This window comes from Westerdykella ornata, assembly GCF_010094085.1.
Source record: "Westerdykella ornata strain CBS 379.55 unplaced genomic scaffold EI97scaffold_7, whole genome shotgun sequence".
Classification (NCBI taxonomy): Eukaryota; Fungi; Ascomycota; class Dothideomycetes; order Pleosporales; family Sporormiaceae; genus Westerdykella; species Westerdykella ornata.
The window spans coordinates 886,692-904,125 of NW_022986857.1; the positions used below are offsets into that span (position 1 = coordinate 886,692).

A 17,434-nucleotide genomic window follows, 5' to 3' on the forward strand; every position below is an offset into this window, starting at 1 on the left:
TTCTTCTTGGAAGTCCCGTGACCGAAAAGCTATGCGGAGCTAAACAGCTGAAAAGCGGGTCCAATGCAACTTTCGGGACAGGGCGCGCTTCCGACAGCGTTTATTGGCTGCCACCCACGCCTGGCGCGCTTGTCCAATACGCGCTCGGCTTGGCAACACACCCCTCTCTGACAACTGCTCGCACCAACACTTCTCTTCCCCTTCAGTATCGTACCCCCATCTCGCCAGCTCAGAAGTACTGTACACAGCAAATAGACGGGCATGGCGGATGAAGCAGCGAAGCGAGACCAGGCCGTCATGGACTGCGGCAAATATCCCAAGGCACTGAGACGCGAATGACTTGTAATTACAGCATTCACTTGGATACACTCCACGTCGATAAGCCACGCCGCAGACCAGCATTCCGCTCCCAACCGGTCGACATTCCCAGCCAGTCATTCATGCCCGCACACATCCAGTTGTCATGCATCGCCGCCATCTTCCTCCGCGCTGTCATCGCCGCCGCTTTCCTGCTCACTCGATCCACTCGACTCCGCCTCGTCCGGCATCACGATGCTGTTCAGGTAGGTGATCTGTGGAAATCACGTTAGCACTCGGCCTCGCTCCCTACTAGCATGTGTCGGCGTAAACTATCTGAAGGAAGCGATGCGCCTCCAGGCCCGCCTTCACAGTTGCGACGCGGGTGGATCCCTTCGCTCAGCTGCAATGCTTCCGTTCGGCGACAGCCGCTTCTAGGCCCTCTGCTGCCACGGCGAGGGTGCTATGCATCCATCGCAGTCATACGACACCGTCGAGACTCGAGAGACGACGACTCACAAATGGAACCATGCTGGCAATCAATCCAGCAATGCGCTCTAGGCCCCGGCTTCCCACCACCTCATCGTCGGATAATTTCGTACCCAAGGTGAAGTTCTTCAGCCGGAGCAGTTCAATATCGGCGTGCTCTTTGTCGTACCCCTGGTCATCTGTCAGCGAACCCTTCCACTCAAACACCGTTGTGCGTGCTGTCTAATAGTAATCCCAAGCGGCATAGTACAGCCAGTGAAAATGCCTCAGCAAAAATGACCGCATGGTCAACTTCATGGGAAACCACTGGCCCGACTCTAGCGCCCGTAAGAAGAACAGAAGTACGGGTGCATAAGGGTGTCCCCCGTCTGTTGCTTGCAGATCGGTGTGGTTGCTTCCTTCTCATACGTTGGCCCAACACCCACGCCAGCAGACTGTGCCGCAACTTGACGTGCCGTCCAACTTGCCCTGCTGCTGCCCAACTATAGAACGGCGCGTAGAGAAGCAGCTCTGCCAGCTCGAAACCATGGGGGCTCCCGCATATGACTGCCACAAGGACCAGCCTGGATGTTTGCCTGACTGCATGCAAGGTTGAATGGCGCTTTTGCTTGCCGCCCCTTTCACTTTGCTGGAGGTTGCAGCTGCGGTGACGTGTTCATCCTCTGCCTCGCAGCGCGACATACACACACTGGCCTTGTGATGCCGAGTCCATGAAATGTAGCGGTATCACGCTGCCATTGCCGCAATGGCAGTGGTGACAACGCCGGCTGGCAGTCTGCCGCGCCAGCGTCTTTCGACTGCAACGAGGGAGCAAGGCATCAACGACCTTGCGGTACATGAGGTTATACCCCTGGGAATGAAACAGGGTGAAGTTAGTCTGTGGGAGAGGGAAACCTACCTTAGGGTTCTTCTTCAGCGCGTTGGATTTGTTCTCCGGCAGATTAACAAAGGCCCTGACCGCCTGCTTTGCGTCGTCCGCCACGCCTCCCAAGAAGTCCTTGCGGATGGCGGAGTTGGTCAAGACGGCCTTGATCTTGTGAGGCTTGCGATCAATGTCGCGTCGAAGCAAACTCAGAGGCCGAGCGTCGGGGCACCAGAGCCCGCCACCTTCACCAGGGGTCAGCCACATTACATCAACGAAACTGAGCAGCAGCAGCAGCCAGCGCAGCGCAGCATCAAGGAGCTGTTGGCAAGCATTATTTGGTAGACAAATCAGATGACGGAGAACGCATGTACACAGTCGGTAGTGGTGCTCCCCGGAGATGAAGCGGGAAGACTCCAGACGGACGAGGAGTACGATGGCCCCCTTGCGGGAAAGGGGCAACAGAACGGCGGTATTTCGGCGGGACATGACGGATCCCCCCAGCCGTCCGCCCGTCTTGCAGTTCAACAACCCTGATCAGTGATTGCCCCAGAGGAAGCCTGGAGACTGGTTCCCAAAAATCAATAATCGAACACTACTCGGCAGCGCCACCGTTAGTGCGAGGCGAAGAGGTGGAAGGGTGAGAGCCTTGAGCCGTGAACGGCAGCAGCTGCACATCAGCAATCCGGCAAAGGGAAGGTTCTCAACAGGAGCCAGGGATGTGAAAGCATAAGCCCCTCATAACCCCTCCCGTGAATGCTACAACCCTCGACGAGGGCACAGCAGCGCCAATATGGAACGAGTGCTGCTAGACTGGGGGCCTTGGTTCTTCAGTCGGTAAGACGGATTGTACAGGGAGCAGGTTTTCTGACAGGACTGGTGCCATGGATCCCTAATAAGCCCTGCGCTAGATAGCGGTGATATATCGCTGTTGAGTTGCGAGACTCGTCCAGCGCCTGGCGCAAGTTCTTCTGGCCCTGGGACTCGCGTGTGGTACAAAGCGGCTTGTAGAGCGACATTGCGTTGGCCTACACTGCCCGGCGTCATCCAGGGGGTTCCCGGGCAAGGAGTCATGATGACTTCAAGGATGATGAGCCTGACTGCCGTGATATCCAGTAAACTCTGAACGATCCCGCCATTCTCTTCAAGCGCAACGCCAGGCATCATGCGAGAGCTCAGCTTCGGCTGCGGTATCGTGGACGAATGTGAGGCCATCGATTGCGACCTGAGAGGGAGACCTGCATACTCCCGAACGATCTTCGCCCCAAAGGCTGGTGAGAAGTTGAAACTCTCTCCCGGCGGGGAGCTTACCGGTTTGCCCACTGACAGAGCAATTGAGGGTCACAGACTCCGTTTGTTGCAGTGGGTGCCCGCACAACACAGTCAACACATCTCTGTAGCGGCTGGCCGCTCCGTCGGAGTTCACACCATCGCCACGACTCTGTCTAGCCGAAAATCCAGGGTATGTGCAGCGAAACAGGAAGCAAACGAAAAGAGGAACGAGACTTACCTACGAAACTCCCACCCTCGGGTTTGATCTGGACGTAATAAGCTGCATAGGGACCTTTTCGGCCGGTGCGACTCCAGGCGGCAGAAAAATACGTCTGCACCTGCGTCAGCCTTCTGCGCCCACACATGTATTATGCAGCAAAGTTCGTCTGGCCTCAGACTCCGGACTGCTCAGCGGAACGCGGGAGTTCGAACTTGCCTACCTTGTATGGAGTTTGATCCTTCGAGAAACGAACATCTGCAGGGTTGATCAGGTCTGGCACCTTTCGGGTTCGTTACTACCCACCTCTGTAGATACGAAATATCTGAACGTAAAATCAGTTACTTGTTGCCAATGCAATCTCCTCAAACAAGCCGTAACAGCTGGCGTGATACTCACAATGTCCTTGATTGGAAGCTCTGGAATCGTGTCATCCGCTTCAGCGACCTTTTCTGACAGTACTTCGAGAAACGTGGTGAAATCATTCAACGCAGCACGATAGTCCGGGTCATGCACTGCACCCGTATTATTAGCTCTAGCTTCCCCCTTGCGTTCAATTGACTCAGTTAGAAAAGGAAAAGCCGCCGCTGGGAAGGAACTATGATGAGTCTGTACGTCGGATGATAGCATATATACCTCTTAGCCATTTTCGTTCATTGTTCGCAGCCAGGTCTTTGAGGAAAAGCATCGTGTTTGGATGTATCGTGTGATCCTCATACGGAGTCTCCCCTGCCTCTCTTGCTTTCGGCTTCTTGATGATCACCTGGGTTCCAGGAGCAAGCTTTGCACCGGGCTTCCACAGATCTGCATCGCTATCTTGCTCTGGACGACGTCTGGGCGTGACTTTCGTCGGCTTTGCATCTTCGTCGCTGCTTTGCTCCTCCTCTTCAGGTTCAGACGAGTCGTCTCCGTTTCCTTGCTCTTCATAATCCGAGGCGATGGATTCAGTTAGCTTTTCCTCTGATTTCGCACCTGCATCCGTGACATCATCGTCAGACTCGAGCTCCTTGTAGGAAAGTTTCGCTGGCGTCGCCCTTGCCCTTTTTGACTGGCGCGTAGGTGCAGGTTTTTCTGGTGCAGCCCTCTTAGAGGAGTTCCTCGGGGCAGGTACAACCTTGAGTGACTTTCGAGGCATTTCAAGATATAGAGACGACTTGACCGATGTTTTGCGTGTTGAGCAACCCGAATGTGTCGAAGAAGACAATGAGCTTTTGAGAGGTTGAGGCAGCTGTGCACGAGCCTACCGCCACAGCCTGCGCCTGCGCCACAATCCCACAATTTCCTCCCAGCCATCACATCTGCACATTACCAAATCAGCCCTTTGCTAAACGCAGCACACCATGCAGTCACGCTTTGAAGGTAAGAAGCAAAGAATTCTGGAATCGCTCCGAACCCCCGAACAGGACTACCATGACCTGTCACCCAAAGGCTCGGTTGATGAGTTGATTCGCCCATTGATTGGAGATATCAATCGTGTACCTGGACTGGTGACAACCAGTAGCTGTTCAGGCAGGGTGAGCGTATTCTGTGACGGCGGCAGAACCGGGCAAAATAATGATTCCGTGGGCGAGCGGGACAGTGCAACCTCTCGAGCTGGGCTCGGTGGAAAAGGCCATGGCTCCTGGCTATATGTCTCACACAACACCATTGAGATACCGCAAGATTGGCCGCAGTCAAGCTTTATGTCCATGTTTGAAATGAGACCGCCGGCTATTGACCAAGAGAGCCCAACTGAGTCTAACAGCTATATTCATCTCAAATTCGAGCCGATGGTGAATTCAGTTCGCCCATGGTGACTCTGCAACACATCGCTAATGCCCTACCAGATTCTTCATATATTGACTGCATCCTTGGAAGACTCACACCGTGTGCTCACAGCAGCTCTCAGCGCAGGTTTCCGCGAGAGTGGAGCTGTAAGTCTAGGTGCATCCAAAGCTGGAGATGTGAACCCTATGGTCGCCGTCCGGTCAACAGGGTACTCTTTCGACTCCATCATCGGCTTTCAAGATTTCGAAGGCCAGAATTACGCTATGGTCTCTGAGGCCTGTCTCCGCAATCTGGTAAACATCGCGAACTCACGTTTCCGGGTCAACCAGGAGAGGATTAATCGCTTCCAAAAGGCCTTACTGGAACAATATGCGCAGAAAGAAGTAGACAATAAACCAAATTTTACACCGGAATGGGAGGACGCAGATGCTAGGAGGCGGCGCAAAAGGGAGGAGGGTCTGGCGCGGCGGCAACAATTACGGCAACAACCTCCTTCAACCCATTCTGAGTCACAGAAAGAGGCGGAAGATTTTGGGGCCATAGGAATGTTTTGAACAATTTCCGCACTATATTACCGCCCTGGGATGGCCTGAAAGGGACCATATTTAGCGTGGTCAAGTTATGTCTCCGAGCGGCGACTTTTCCACCACCTCGGAACCTTTGCGACTCCTAAGTGCGCGATGGAAATCGAAAGTCTCCAAAGCCACTATATCAACGTCGGAATCCCTCCCGAACTCTACCATCATACTGTAGCTTCCATAACAACCACTGCCTCGCTCCTTACCATCACAATCACCGACTTCCCACAACAATCAAACGCACCAACATGACGTCCGTCGCCGACGCAAACCGTGCCTTCTTCGATAACATGAGCCAGACCATACGACAAGATCCCATCAAGGCCCAGTGGATCGCGGGGATCAATGACAAAGTCACCAACTTCCTTCAGTCTCACATCGACTGGGTTGGTCTCTCACACACCAAAACAAATGCTCCAGATAGAAACATCCGCCACCTAGATTACGCCTGCGGAGACGGTGTTTTGTCGCGTGTATGTAACTCTTGTCCAATCATCCTCCCTCTGTTTGAGGATGGAATGACGTTGACATATAAACAGGCCCTGCACCCCTACGTAACTGACACCGTCGGAATCGACATCTCCCCACTAACGGTATCTTCTTACAACACAACGAACGCCTCCCTCAACCCTCGCCACCCCATCCGCGCCGTCGTTGGCAGCCTGCTCGACAAATCGGACCCCAATCCTGTGTCCCTTTCTACTCCGGAATTCTTTAACTTCGACATCGTCACCGGGGGCTTGGCATTCCATCATTTCGAAGACGCGGCGTATGCTGCGGAGCGTTTAAGAAAGAGACTCCGCCCTGGAGGTGTGCTGGTGTTGACGGATTTCTTGACGGGCGGCGACATGCTCATTGATGATGACGGCAACGTCGTCGAGGGAAGCGAAGGGGATCATTATAGTCATATACGCCGTCATCATGCAAACGGCCATGGCCATCACCATGGTCATGGTCATGAACACGCTCCCGACACCACTGCCGCCAAAGGAGATATAAAGAAACACACGATGGATTCCATCGTCGTGACCGCCTTCTCCATCCAGGAGGTGAAAGATTTCCTCGCCAACGCTGGCTTCGTGGATATCGATGTGCGGGTTATGCCGGAGAAGGTGTTTGTGGATTTTGGGAAGAAGATGTTGAGGACGATTATGTTTGCGAAGGGGAGGAATCCCGGTGACGGGAAGGATGAACTTTGATTGCGGGAAGCATTCCAGACGTCTATATCAGTAGTGGAGAAGAGACACTAGTGACTTCCATGAGGCAGTGTCGTAATGCTATGTAGAATATAGAGAATGCATTGGATTCGAAAGGGCTGAGATGGACCGTGATGTGAACAATCAAATCCTGTAAAGCCCATAAAGCTCACCCTGGTTTAGCGAGCAGAGACTTCGAGTCTTTCCTACACTGAGATGGAGAACTCACTCAAGCCGGATTCTTGAAATTCCAAAACGTTTTGTTCAAAAAACCCTACTTCAGCAGACCCGATTCAGAATAACCCCATTCAGAAGGCCAGTTCAGACGACCCCATGCACAAGTCATGCACAAGACCACGCGTGCAACCACCTGGTTCCATCACTGTCATCTCCGTCCCAACTCCTCCTCCGCCTCAACAAGCACCCAACTCGCCCAACCCGCCGCCGCCAAATCCACCACCTTACACCCCCTGAAATCCGGCACTTCGACGAAATTATCGACAAACTTGCGCTTCCTGCCTATCCCCAGTTGTCCGTACTCCGCATTTCCGGCCGCAAACACGGCTCTCAGCACCTTGCCTGTCTCTTGGACATCTGCCTCTGCCGCGACGAGGACATGGCCACTTCCAACGGCAACGTGTGTAGCCCGTGCAGGATGACCGTCGATGGCTAGATGAACAAGCTTGACGAACTCATCCTGCTCTTCCACTTCCTGATACTGTTCCGTTCCTCTGAGAACGGCTAATTCCTCCATCCCCGGACCCGCCTGGCCCCATATGAAGAACTCCCCGTCCACGCTTATGGCAGCGGTCATATAGCCACCAGTCGCAATTTTGACGATGCGGGTTTCGGAGAGATAGGGAATCGGAGTTGGGGTGTCTGAAGGAGAGTGGAAGGGGTCGCACGGTCGGCCGAGACACCGGGGGAAGCGCGGATCCGGGAAGAAGCTGTAGACTTGGCCGGTTGTCGTGAGGAGGGTTATGGTGGTGTGGTTGGAGATGAGGGTCGCTAGGGGGTCGGGGAAGGGGCTGCATTGTTCTTTGCATGACTTGTGACTATCGGTGGATACACAGTCTGGAGATGCGTCTATCTGATGCCGTTTTGCCCAGTCTAACAACTGGCTCGGATTTGCTACTGTCCGGATATATCGATGGATGTGCGGAGAGCTCCCTTTGAGTCCGGGTCCTGGCTCAGCTGTCGTGAATGTGGTGCGTCCTTCCGCGCCAATGGCTACATGTTCGATGCGCAGGCCGGGTCGCAGCGTTACGGTAATATAGTCATCTTCGCTCTTTTTGGCCTCATGAAGGGGAATGAAAACCGTCAGTGTCGTGCAGTCCGCTAGAGAAGGAGGTTCAAAGCCAGAGTCCAGAGGAACATCCGAGATGCGGTTCAGAAGAAAGCCTTGTATGCCACGACCCATCGCGTCAGCGAACACCTTGACATCTCGCATAGAGTCGGATCTCAATACAGGTTGGGATATCAAGTAGCGGGATTGGGAAGGAGAGAGGCCCATGCCGCTATAATGGAATGTGGAACCTTGAGCAGATGTTGTAGCATTGATAGCGACTGTGAAAGAGAATGTTAGCTGCGCTATCCAACAGAAGATCTCTAAACCGGGAATACCACGCCGTGGTATGCTTCCTGCAAAGTAGATAGGTTGCAGTTGCAGCACCGAAATTTGGTGCTCCGTGAAATGCACTCTTCGAGAGAGTTTCTGCCCCTGGTCAACCCCTCCTAGTTTCCCGGCAAGCCTATCTTGGGAAACAAGCCAATTCGCCAAACACCGGACGCTGCCGGGGGCACTTAGCCAGATCACAGGAGGAATACACACCTAAAGAATCGCACCATGAACAGGACAACACCTCTACATGCAGCGCGCATGCTAGAAGTCTCGGTTCATCAACAATGTAGTCCTTGCCCTTATCACCCCTGCCAATGGCTTCATCTACAGCGCTACTCCAAGGCACCTTCGGAAAGAGGGCATTCTCTCCAGGCTCTCCAAGGTTGAAACCGAAGGCATAGAGCTTCCTCATTGGTGGCGCCATGTCGTTCGCCGCCGTATGTAGTTTGGAAAGCGCTTACTCACGATGAGTCTGAACCGTGACGGCCATTATTACCTTCATCGCGAACTGAGCCGAGCAAAAGAGAAATGGAAGATCACGGGGAAGCCGGGCATCTCGGGAAGTCAGGACAAGTCAGGCATTTTGCCGTATGATGGATGGTAGAAGTAACGATTGGGTGGTAACACTGTGTACAATGTGATGTGGGATGGGATGGAAAGATCGACACTTAGACAAGCTTTCTCGGTCCGCCGCCAAGTGCCGATCGCAGATGGCGCTTACCATCAGGAGGCTAGCATGGATGGCTGCGCTGCACGAAATGACGCGGGTGCGGGATCGGGATGTGGCGGTGCAGCGATTGATGACCGCCCGGTAGCCACGTGCACTTATTACTGTGTATCGAAATCACCACGACAAGGTCGGTGAGGGACGCTGGCCTAAAGCAACTGAAACGGCTTTCTTCTTCTTGCGTGGAGAAGCCATACTGTGGCACTACTGTGGTATGCTGTGGTACAATCGTCGCAACCTTTCCATATCCTTTCCGCGGGGAACGCCTTGGCATGACATCACCACTGACAATCCGCGTCCATGAATACCACAACTCTTTGACGCGCCTGCATGTCTGCTTCCCTGCTTTCTGGGTCCTACGAGCCGGGGTAGCTCTCCCCTGCGACATTGACCCCTCCCGGCCATTTTACCTCCTTTTCCTCACTCGACTGAACCCCGTTACCACACACATTTGCCCATATCCGTGCCTTCAAGTCCTGGAGAGGGATCAACCAACGCCATGGCCGAGCAACAGGTTCAACACGCCCCAGGAGGCCACTATTCTGGTGCCAATCCTGTACCCACCGTCAAGAAATTCCTCGACAATCTGGATAGAGACAAGGCCGCGCGTGACAGGAAGATAGACGAAGACTATGCCCAGAGACAGAAGCAGGACATCTCATCTGGCGACGCAAAGCCTCATAAGCCGGCCAAGATGGGAATTGAGGGAACCCAGAAGTAAGTGCCTACTCCGCTGGTACGTTGCTGTTTGCTAATCAGATGCATCAAAGGACTGTGACGGACCCGACTACGGGCAAAGAAGTCGTCATCGAAGATGTCAGCAAAGCCATGATGAACCAGGTCGAGAACCCGCAGCTCTCGGTTCCCAATGCCAATCTCCAAAAGGACACCGTAAGTACTTCAGATACTGTATACCTGTACTGCCACAGCTACTGACACGATCTAGCCCGTCAGGTCACACGAGTCACAACCACTAGATGAGTACAGGAAAGCTCAGGACATTACCGCGCCCCCTGAGCCCGTCGTTCCGGGAAGTACCTCCGATGTCCCTATCCACGGCGAGAAAACAAACATCCTCTTTCACCCCACTCCGACTGTGAGCTACGAGCCCACTTTTGCTGCCTTGGAGAAAAAGGCAGGCGTGCTCTGCATCGGCCTCTTCGTAGCCACTGTCGTGGTAGGCAAGATTTTCGGTGGCAGACTCCTAGGCTTAATTCCACTGGGCATGTGCCTCTCGTCAGGGGTGTGGTTGTGGGCGAAGGAGGTACGCACGTTTGGAAAACACTGAAGGCTGACGCGAAAGCTTACTCCTCCAAAGGTCATACGAAGCGGACGAGAAGTTGAATGGCACAGCGAACAAACAAGAGGCCAGGTGGCAACCGCCAACCTACTTCCTGAATCTGTCGAGTGGTTGAACACCCTCCTGGCCATCGTCTGGGGCTTGATCAACCCTGACATGTTTATCGGCGTAGCGGACACTCTGGAAGATGTCATGCAAGCATCTGTACCGAGCGTGATTGAGCACGTCAGAGTCGCCGAGATCAACCAAGGCAGCAACCCAATCCGTATCCTCAGCTTGAGAGCTCTTCCAGATGAGCATATGCAGGAGATGAAAGAAGCAATCCACGAGGAGAACAAAAGGACGAAAGACCCGCAGGAGGCCGCAGCTGACGAAGAGGGCGGTGACTACTACAATTTGGAAGTTTCGTTCGCCTATCATGCCGCGCCTAGCGGAACACGAGTATACGAGAAGGCACGGAACATGCACATGCAGTTGGTCTTCTATCTCGGAGTTAAGGGTCTGTTCGGGTTACCGCTGCCCATCTTTGTCGAACTTCAGGGGCTTGTTGGCACTGTTCGTCTCCGGCTTAACATGACCCCGGAGCCACCCTTCCTCAAGACTCTGACATTTACTCTCATGGGCACCCCACAGGTACAAGCAGGCTGTATCCCAATGGTAGAGAAAGGTGTCAACATCCTGAATCTTCCTCTCATCAGCAACTTCGTCAACTATGCCATCAAGGCAGCCGCTAGCAGTAAGTGCCTCCGTCTACGTGCTGAAACAGGAGACGCTTACAACCCTTCCCAGTGTATGTTGCACCAAAGTCCATGTCTATTGACATGAGAGCCATTCTTCAAGGAGACAGCGTTCAGAAGGATGTCGAAGCACTCGGCGTTGTCTGGATCCGGATTCATCGTGCTACTGGCCTCTCCAAACAGGATCGCCGAGGAAGCGCGCATGGAGGAAGCGATCCTTACATCACGCTTGCCTTCTCGAAATATGGAAAGCCAATGTACTGCACTCGTGTCATTACTGACGATTTGAACCCTATCTGGGAGGAGACAGCAGCACTCTTGGTGACTCCTGAATTAATCAAGGCGGACGAAAACCTCAGTATTGAACTCTGGGATTCTGATCGTCACTCGGCAGATGACATTGTTGGGAAAGTCGAACTCTCGATGCAAAAGATGATCCAACACCCAGGCAAGATGTATCCACAGGTTTCGAAGCTTGCTGGCATGGAAGCTGGCAGCGACATGCCAGGCGAGCTACACTGGGAGGTGGGCTACTTTGGCAAGCCTCAATTCCGTAAAGCACTCAGGACAGATGGCAAGAACCGCAACTTGCCTGATCAGCTGAAGGACGACCCAGCTCTACAAGACGACAAGGGTGTCATCAACACTGAGCATGATGATGCAGTCATGCACACGCCACCAGACCCCCTCTGGCCAAGCGGTATCTGCAGCGTTGTTGTCCATCAAATCGTGAACCTTGAATTGGAGAACGTCAAGGGCAGCATCGGCAACCGCAAAGGTCGTGAGTATGAGCCGGCCAAACCCTACGGTGAGGCCACTGAAGAAACCGGAGGCAACCTTCCAACGAGCTACTGCACTATCCTATTCAATGATACCCTGGTGTACAAGACTCGATCCAAGGCTGTCTCCTCGCAGCCAATCTTCAACGCCGGTACCGAAAGGTTCATTCGAGATTGGCGATCGGCAATTGTAACTGTGACAGTCCGCGACTCTCGGAATCGCGAGCACGATCCCATTCTCGGTGTTGTTCCATTGAAGCTCTCCGATATCCTCGAGACGAGCTCGCAAGTCACTCGTTGGTACCCACTTGATGGGGGCATCGGCTTTGGAAGAATTCGCATCTCTCTCCTGTTCCGCAGTATCGAATTGCGCTTGCCTCCTAACATGTTGGGTTGGGATGTGGGCACATTCGAGTTCCGCTCTGAGCGTATCCTCGCCCTTGGCTACAAGCACGCTCCCAAGCTGAAGCTCCGTACTGGAGGGAGTGTTGAGAAGGTCTCGAGACTGGCAGCAAGGAAGCTGGACGAAAGGGACGGGTACTATTTCGACCTTACAAGCCATGGGGGCAAGTACAATGTTCGCCTGCCCGTCAAGTACCGATACCGCTCGCCTGTTGTGTTCGAATTTCATATCGAGAACAAGCGAAAGGCGGACGCGTACGCCGTTATCTGGCTTCAACACTTTATCGACAACGAGGACTTGGACGTCAATATCCCTATCTGGACTACAGCTCATCCAGCTCGCCTGACTCAAAACTACATAACGGAAGAAAACTGTCACAACGAGGTTGGTCTCGAAGACCTCCAAGAAGTCGGCCGTCTCCAGTTCCGCGCCCGCTTCAAGCCTGGCATCGACGAGAGCCACCAAGCCTTTATCGCCGACAACGACAGCCGCGAGACATACGAGACGTTTGAAGCCTGTCTCGCAGAAGGCGTCCGAACACGTACAGTCGAAAAGGAAATTCCGGACCGCGTCCAACAACTCCACGAAGATTCGCTCACCCAAGGACGCGACATCCTGAAATCTACTGACGAGCGCGAGAGACGTCGCTGGCTCTCCAAGTCCGGCGACGACTGGTCCGGCGCCTTTGGCCATGATCCCAAAGCCTATATGGATACCAAGGGCAATAAGAGGCGTGAACCTGGTGCTGAAGAGCCACTGCATGATCCTTATCATCCGAGCGACAACGAGGCCAACGACGATGTCGATGGAGCCTATGATTCTGAAGACTCGTCCACCTCCGTGTCTTCTGACCTGGGCATCCAAGACGCAAACAACACCGCCAACGCCCAGGAAATGAACGGCGGCACCGAATCCAGGAATTCCAAAACAAGCCCTACTCGAAGCTCCATGGCCACGGATACAACGGACGGCACTGCAGAATCTGGGGTATCACAGCAGTCGTCGCTGAGTAGTAGGGACGTAAATAAGCAAAATAGGCGCACCGAACATCGCAAACAGCGCGGTCTGATGCAATGGAAACCGGCGAGAAACGCGAAATTTGCGAAGGATCAGGGAAAGATTGGGTTGAACAAATTGAAGAAGAAGATCACGGGCAGTTTGGACGGGAGACAGCCCGATGTGGAGACCGGTGAGTACTTGTTTCTTGATTTGAGTGACAGAATCGTTTGTTGACATTTTCTGCAGAAACTGGCTCATAGTCTGGTCTCATGGCGTCAGTCTTGAGCAGGTCTTCCGTTGAGTTGAAGTATTGTGAGAATCATGATGGTCGTTGGCGACCTTGGCCCTAGTGTATAGGCCATACGGCTGCTGAAGCCTGAGCACGGTGAATGGGACGGCCAGGGTACGGCGACGGTTGAGTTTACTGAGCAGCTAATGTCTATTGACGACGGGTATGACTTTCCTCTTGATATCCTTGTAACAGTAATAAAAATATAAATGGATTTTCAGTACATGGAGCGTAATCAGCTGCAGTAATACTGTTCGTTTCATTGCAGTCGTGTCTACCGTCCTGAATCATCCCATGCGGAAAAGGAGTCATGTCATCCCCCGGACGCTCCAGGTCCCCTCTCAATATCCTAGTGCCAGAGATCCCGCCAACAGCTTTCCACAGCTGCCTCGCAGAAATGACCCTAGAAGGGGTGCCTGTTCGTCGATGTGGCAGGGCTCAGGAGTCCGTCCTGAACCCCTTCTCTCCTTGACACCTCACCACACACCAACATACTCCCGAACGGCATGACCATAGTTGTGTGTGAAAATGGGGCTCAAACAATTGGTCAGGAGCAGTCCGGAGGCGGTTAAGTGCTGCGGCGCGGCTAGGTGGCATGGCGGCACAGCATGTGCCGCAAGCGGAAGGGTGGTTGCTCCTCCGCAAGCGCAAAGAATGGAGGAAATCACTTGCATTTCCCCGATCCGGGCATCCCTTGCAAGGTGTCTAAGGGGTACCTGTTCGGGGTGTCGACATCATGTGCGTTTGCTCATGGAGTGAGCTCGTGGGCGTCAGAAGGCAGGACGCTGTTCAGGCAGATCCAGTTGTATAGCAGCCTGATGTGGTTCCAGGCTCCAAGTCTGCCGACAGTGACGTCGGCAATTGGCTTCTCAGATGATGCTCGTTCAGGCCATCGTGCAGTCTCATGCTAGATTTGGTACCGTGCTGCCCTCCCGCTCGTCTACAGCCGTACTGACCTGCATGCAGCTTCAATCACCTGATTGTTGGTGTTGGATCCAGCAACACTGTAACTGGGCATCGGGAATGACACCCTATCCATGTATGGCTTTCGGAATCCATGTAGCTGCCGGGTGGTTATCTCGCCGACCTCAGTGCTGTTGAATCGGGGTCATTGGGTCAATATTGGCAACGTTGCAAACCCAGCTTTTCGGTGCCCAGTCTCCATTGGAGCAAGTGAGGCGGTGGCGTAATTCACAAGCGGCATGGAGACATAATGGACCCCGTTGTCCACATAAGCAACGGCAGCGGGTACGACCGCTATTATTTCTCCTATTTGACGCCATCGCCGACGGGAACTGCCGAAGCATTAGTCAATTAGAAGTGCACGCCTTAAAGGGGTCCGACTACGATAGAGAGAGAGGAGTACGCGTTTTGATGCGGTTGATTAATGATTCAGCGAAGATTTAGCTGCGAGGGAGGAGTGACGTATGATGCTGCATCTCTGCTGGCGAGGTCTCGAAAACCAACAACAACAGTGCGAAATAGTGTCTCAATCAATGTGCCCAGAAACGGTGAGGGTGACACAGAAGCTGATCAGAGGGGCATCAGTACTTTAAGCTTTGCGCTACTGAGTGAGCTGCATGATGGACCATGCGAGGAGTCATGGCTCCAGATGTAGCCGAGAACAAGCAAGCTCAAGGACTCGGGGACCGGTTTGCGGGTAGAAACTTTGCTCCTTGTATTGGGGCTGTCGGGTTTTCGACCATTGCAGTGACGGGGTGCAGTCAGAATTACCTCGGCAGTTCCTCAAGGGCTATACTTCTGAGAGGTCGAAGATATCCGATAACCGACCAACGAGGGCATTTAGAGAAATAGCTATCATGACGCGCTCTGAGGTTCCTGCGGGTCTCAGGGTTTTCGATTGAATGGGCGTTCATACGATTCCATTCGCCGACATGATTTCGCGAACAATCCAATGGAGGTATCCCGTGAAGTGTACGTTGGGGGCGAGCTGCTCCCACGCGAGAATTGATGTTCATTTTTGGCTGATTTCTTGGTGCGCCATATGTCGAGGAACATGTAAGGCTCTGCTGAGAACAGAGAGCATCCCGTCGAACCAGCCCTACATCTGTAAGTTTCGAGCTCGCGGCGAGGGAACAAGGCAGCAATGCTCACGATAGGCTTCAATGATGTTGACTGGGAGAGTCGTTAACAATTGCGACGCGGGATCGCCGTTGCCGACTTGCTTACTGGTGTTAAGCGCCACAACACATTTGAGGTGGGTGGCGCAGGCAACCGCAGCAGAATGCCCCCGGACCGGATGTGACAACGGATAATGCCCCGGCGCTTGCAGGGAGACAATTGTTACTGAGGCGTACGGGTCGGTCAGCCTCACCGATCACCATGGACCTCAGCGGAAAGAAAGCGTGGGGTCGAAGAGGATGCACGGTGCATGAAAAGGACGACGGTCATTCTGCGGGAGAAGGTTGTGCGGGGTTCCGCCACGTCGGCGTAGTGTTTGACAAAATCCGGATGGAAAATGGGGAGGAAGAGTGGAGTCGAGGGGAGAAAGATGGATGTTGTGCGACACAGGAGCGAAGAAGCAGGAGCAGCCCTGCGCTGTCACCTGACTTGTCCTCGATCGGCAAGTGGTTCTTTCCAACTCAGTTGCCAATGGACGAGTTTACAAGTTTGCTTGGTAAGTACTCTGGCTTTGAAACTCGGTACTGACGGTGTTGACTTGGGAAATCTCAGGAATGTCCATTTCTTCGGCATTTTATGAAGTCAACAGGCAGACGTAAGATAATGGCAATTCAGATTCATTGAGAGGAGCCCCGACAGCTCATTATCCTGAATACTCTAACATATCGAAAATAGTGATTTGATTCAGAAGGTGGAGCTGTAAAGAGAAATGGTAACCAGCGCAATTTCTCGCTGCAACATGAAGGGGATAAATTCAACTCCAATGTCCACCACTCAAATAATCCTCAACATGCAGAAATAGAATCTCCGGGAAAGCTTCAAAGCTTCAAATCGAGCATTGTACATTCTGGACAATTGGCGTGAGCCGACGAAATCTGATATCGACAGAACCGTATTCTCTCGCAGCATATTCCAGTCCATTTGTTGTCCATTGATTAACGGCCTGCGAGCTGTAACACAGGTCAGTACATACGACTAATTGACGTAGTTTCAATCCACTAACGCGGCAATTTTCGCATAGCTCACCGGGACGAAGTCTCCAGGTATAGGAGACTGCATGTCCTGGAGAATTTGCGTTCACACATGGATAGTACTGGTAAGGACCTCCCCTTGCGCCAGTTGCCACTGTCTGTCCAGAGCCGGCGGGCACATTCGAGGTGGAAGACGGCATGTTGGGATATTCCGGTTTTAGTGGTGGTATTTGTATGAGTCGTGTGAGTAGTGAGGACGTGTATGGGAGAAGAGTTGGAGTGAAGAATTTGGTTGTATAGCAGAGGAGGTGTGCTTCTTCATTGTGAAGGCCTAATACCCTTATATATATAATGGAAACGCCCTCAAACTCCTCAGGGTTATACCTGTGCCTCAATCGATCTGCGTTCGACTCACGAACATATGGTAGATTCGCCCTCTGCAAGAAGGCAGCTATGAGGCTTACGCCAAAGACGCCTCGAGCGGCGCGGGAAAAGCGATTGATTCCGTTGATGGTCTCATGGCACAGTGAGTGTGTCTCCTTGGCGGTGCCGCACTAAAGAGGGAGTAGCCTCTGGCACAGTGCAAGACTGTGCCTCATACAGAACTCAGCGATTCAAACTCGTCACACGGCCAAATCCGTCCAGTGTCCGAGTCTGTGGTTAACTAACAGGGTTTGTCTTGTAATTTTTCATTGTTGCATTCTGGGCTACTGAGACGAGACCAGCTTTGCCTATCCCCCTAGATATCATCTACCTGCTCGATCCTACATATCCAATTGTACTATCAT

The 17,434-nt window shown here is 53.1% G+C and overlaps 7 protein-coding genes across 7 annotated transcripts; 3 read left to right on the plus strand and 4 right to left on the minus strand.

Moving 5' to 3' along the window:
- Positions 1–342: 342 nt before the first annotated feature.
- EI97DRAFT_396570 (uncharacterized protein) lies at positions 343–4,415 on the minus strand. Its single transcript, XM_033796341.1, has 8 exons — positions 3,774–4,415; positions 3,537–3,652; positions 3,444–3,462; positions 3,361–3,395; positions 3,159–3,252; positions 1,685–1,893; positions 817–957; positions 343–572 (listed from the first exon to the last, which is right to left on the minus strand). Exons 1-8 carry the CDS (start codon positions 4,270–4,272, stop codon positions 462–464), a joined length of 1,224 nt encoding a protein of 407 aa, XP_033655171.1. The 5' UTR covers positions 4,273–4,415; the 3' UTR covers positions 343–461.
- Positions 4,286–5,955, plus strand: EI97DRAFT_396574 (uncharacterized protein). Its single transcript, XM_033796342.1, has 2 exons — positions 4,286–4,909; positions 4,964–5,955. The coding sequence occupies exons 1-2, from the start codon at positions 4,478–4,480 to the stop codon at positions 5,456–5,458; spliced, it is 927 nt and encodes a 308-aa protein (XP_033655172.1). The 5' UTR covers positions 4,286–4,477; the 3' UTR covers positions 5,459–5,955.
- EI97DRAFT_374834 (S-adenosyl-L-methionine-dependent methyltransferase) lies at positions 5,731–6,681 on the plus strand (the record flags this gene model as incomplete). The annotated part of the gene is made up of 2 exons (XM_033795473.1): positions 5,731–5,955; positions 6,022–6,681. The coding sequence occupies 2 exons, from the start codon at positions 5,731–5,733 to the stop codon at positions 6,679–6,681; spliced, it is 885 nt and encodes a 294-aa protein (XP_033655173.1).
- A 241-nt stretch (positions 6,682–6,922) lies between these two features.
- On the minus strand, positions 6,923–8,941 carry EI97DRAFT_432494 (uncharacterized protein). Its single transcript, XM_033798174.1, has 2 exons — positions 8,510–8,941; positions 6,923–8,244 (listed from the first exon to the last, which is right to left on the minus strand). The coding sequence occupies exons 1-2, from the start codon at positions 8,721–8,723 to the stop codon at positions 7,064–7,066; spliced, it is 1,395 nt and encodes a 464-aa protein (XP_033655174.1). The 5' UTR covers positions 8,724–8,941; the 3' UTR covers positions 6,923–7,063.
- Positions 8,942–9,146: 205 nt separating this feature from the next.
- On the plus strand, positions 9,147–13,758 carry EI97DRAFT_432495 (uncharacterized protein). Its single transcript, XM_033798175.1, has 6 exons — positions 9,147–9,743; positions 9,797–9,917; positions 9,973–10,290; positions 10,345–11,062; positions 11,116–13,434; positions 13,491–13,758. Exons 1-6 carry the CDS (start codon positions 9,526–9,528, stop codon positions 13,502–13,504), a joined length of 3,708 nt encoding a protein of 1,235 aa, XP_033655175.1. The 5' UTR covers positions 9,147–9,525; the 3' UTR covers positions 13,505–13,758.
- Positions 13,759–14,532: 774 nt separating this feature from the next.
- EI97DRAFT_299962 (uncharacterized protein) lies at positions 14,533–15,167 on the minus strand. Its single transcript, XM_033794522.1, has 2 exons — positions 15,085–15,167; positions 14,533–14,828 (listed from the first exon to the last, which is right to left on the minus strand). The coding sequence occupies exon 2, from the start codon at positions 14,814–14,816 to the stop codon at positions 14,622–14,624; it is 195 nt and encodes a 64-aa protein (XP_033655176.1). The 5' UTR covers positions 14,817–14,828; positions 15,085–15,167; the 3' UTR covers positions 14,533–14,621.
- A 1,185-nt stretch (positions 15,168–16,352) lies between these two features.
- EI97DRAFT_299959 (uncharacterized protein) lies at positions 16,353–17,008 on the minus strand. Its single transcript, XM_033794521.1, has one exon. It carries the CDS (start codon positions 16,844–16,846, stop codon positions 16,502–16,504), a length of 345 nt encoding a protein of 114 aa, XP_033655177.1. The 5' UTR covers positions 16,847–17,008; the 3' UTR covers positions 16,353–16,501.
- Positions 17,009–17,434: the final 426 nt, after the last annotated feature.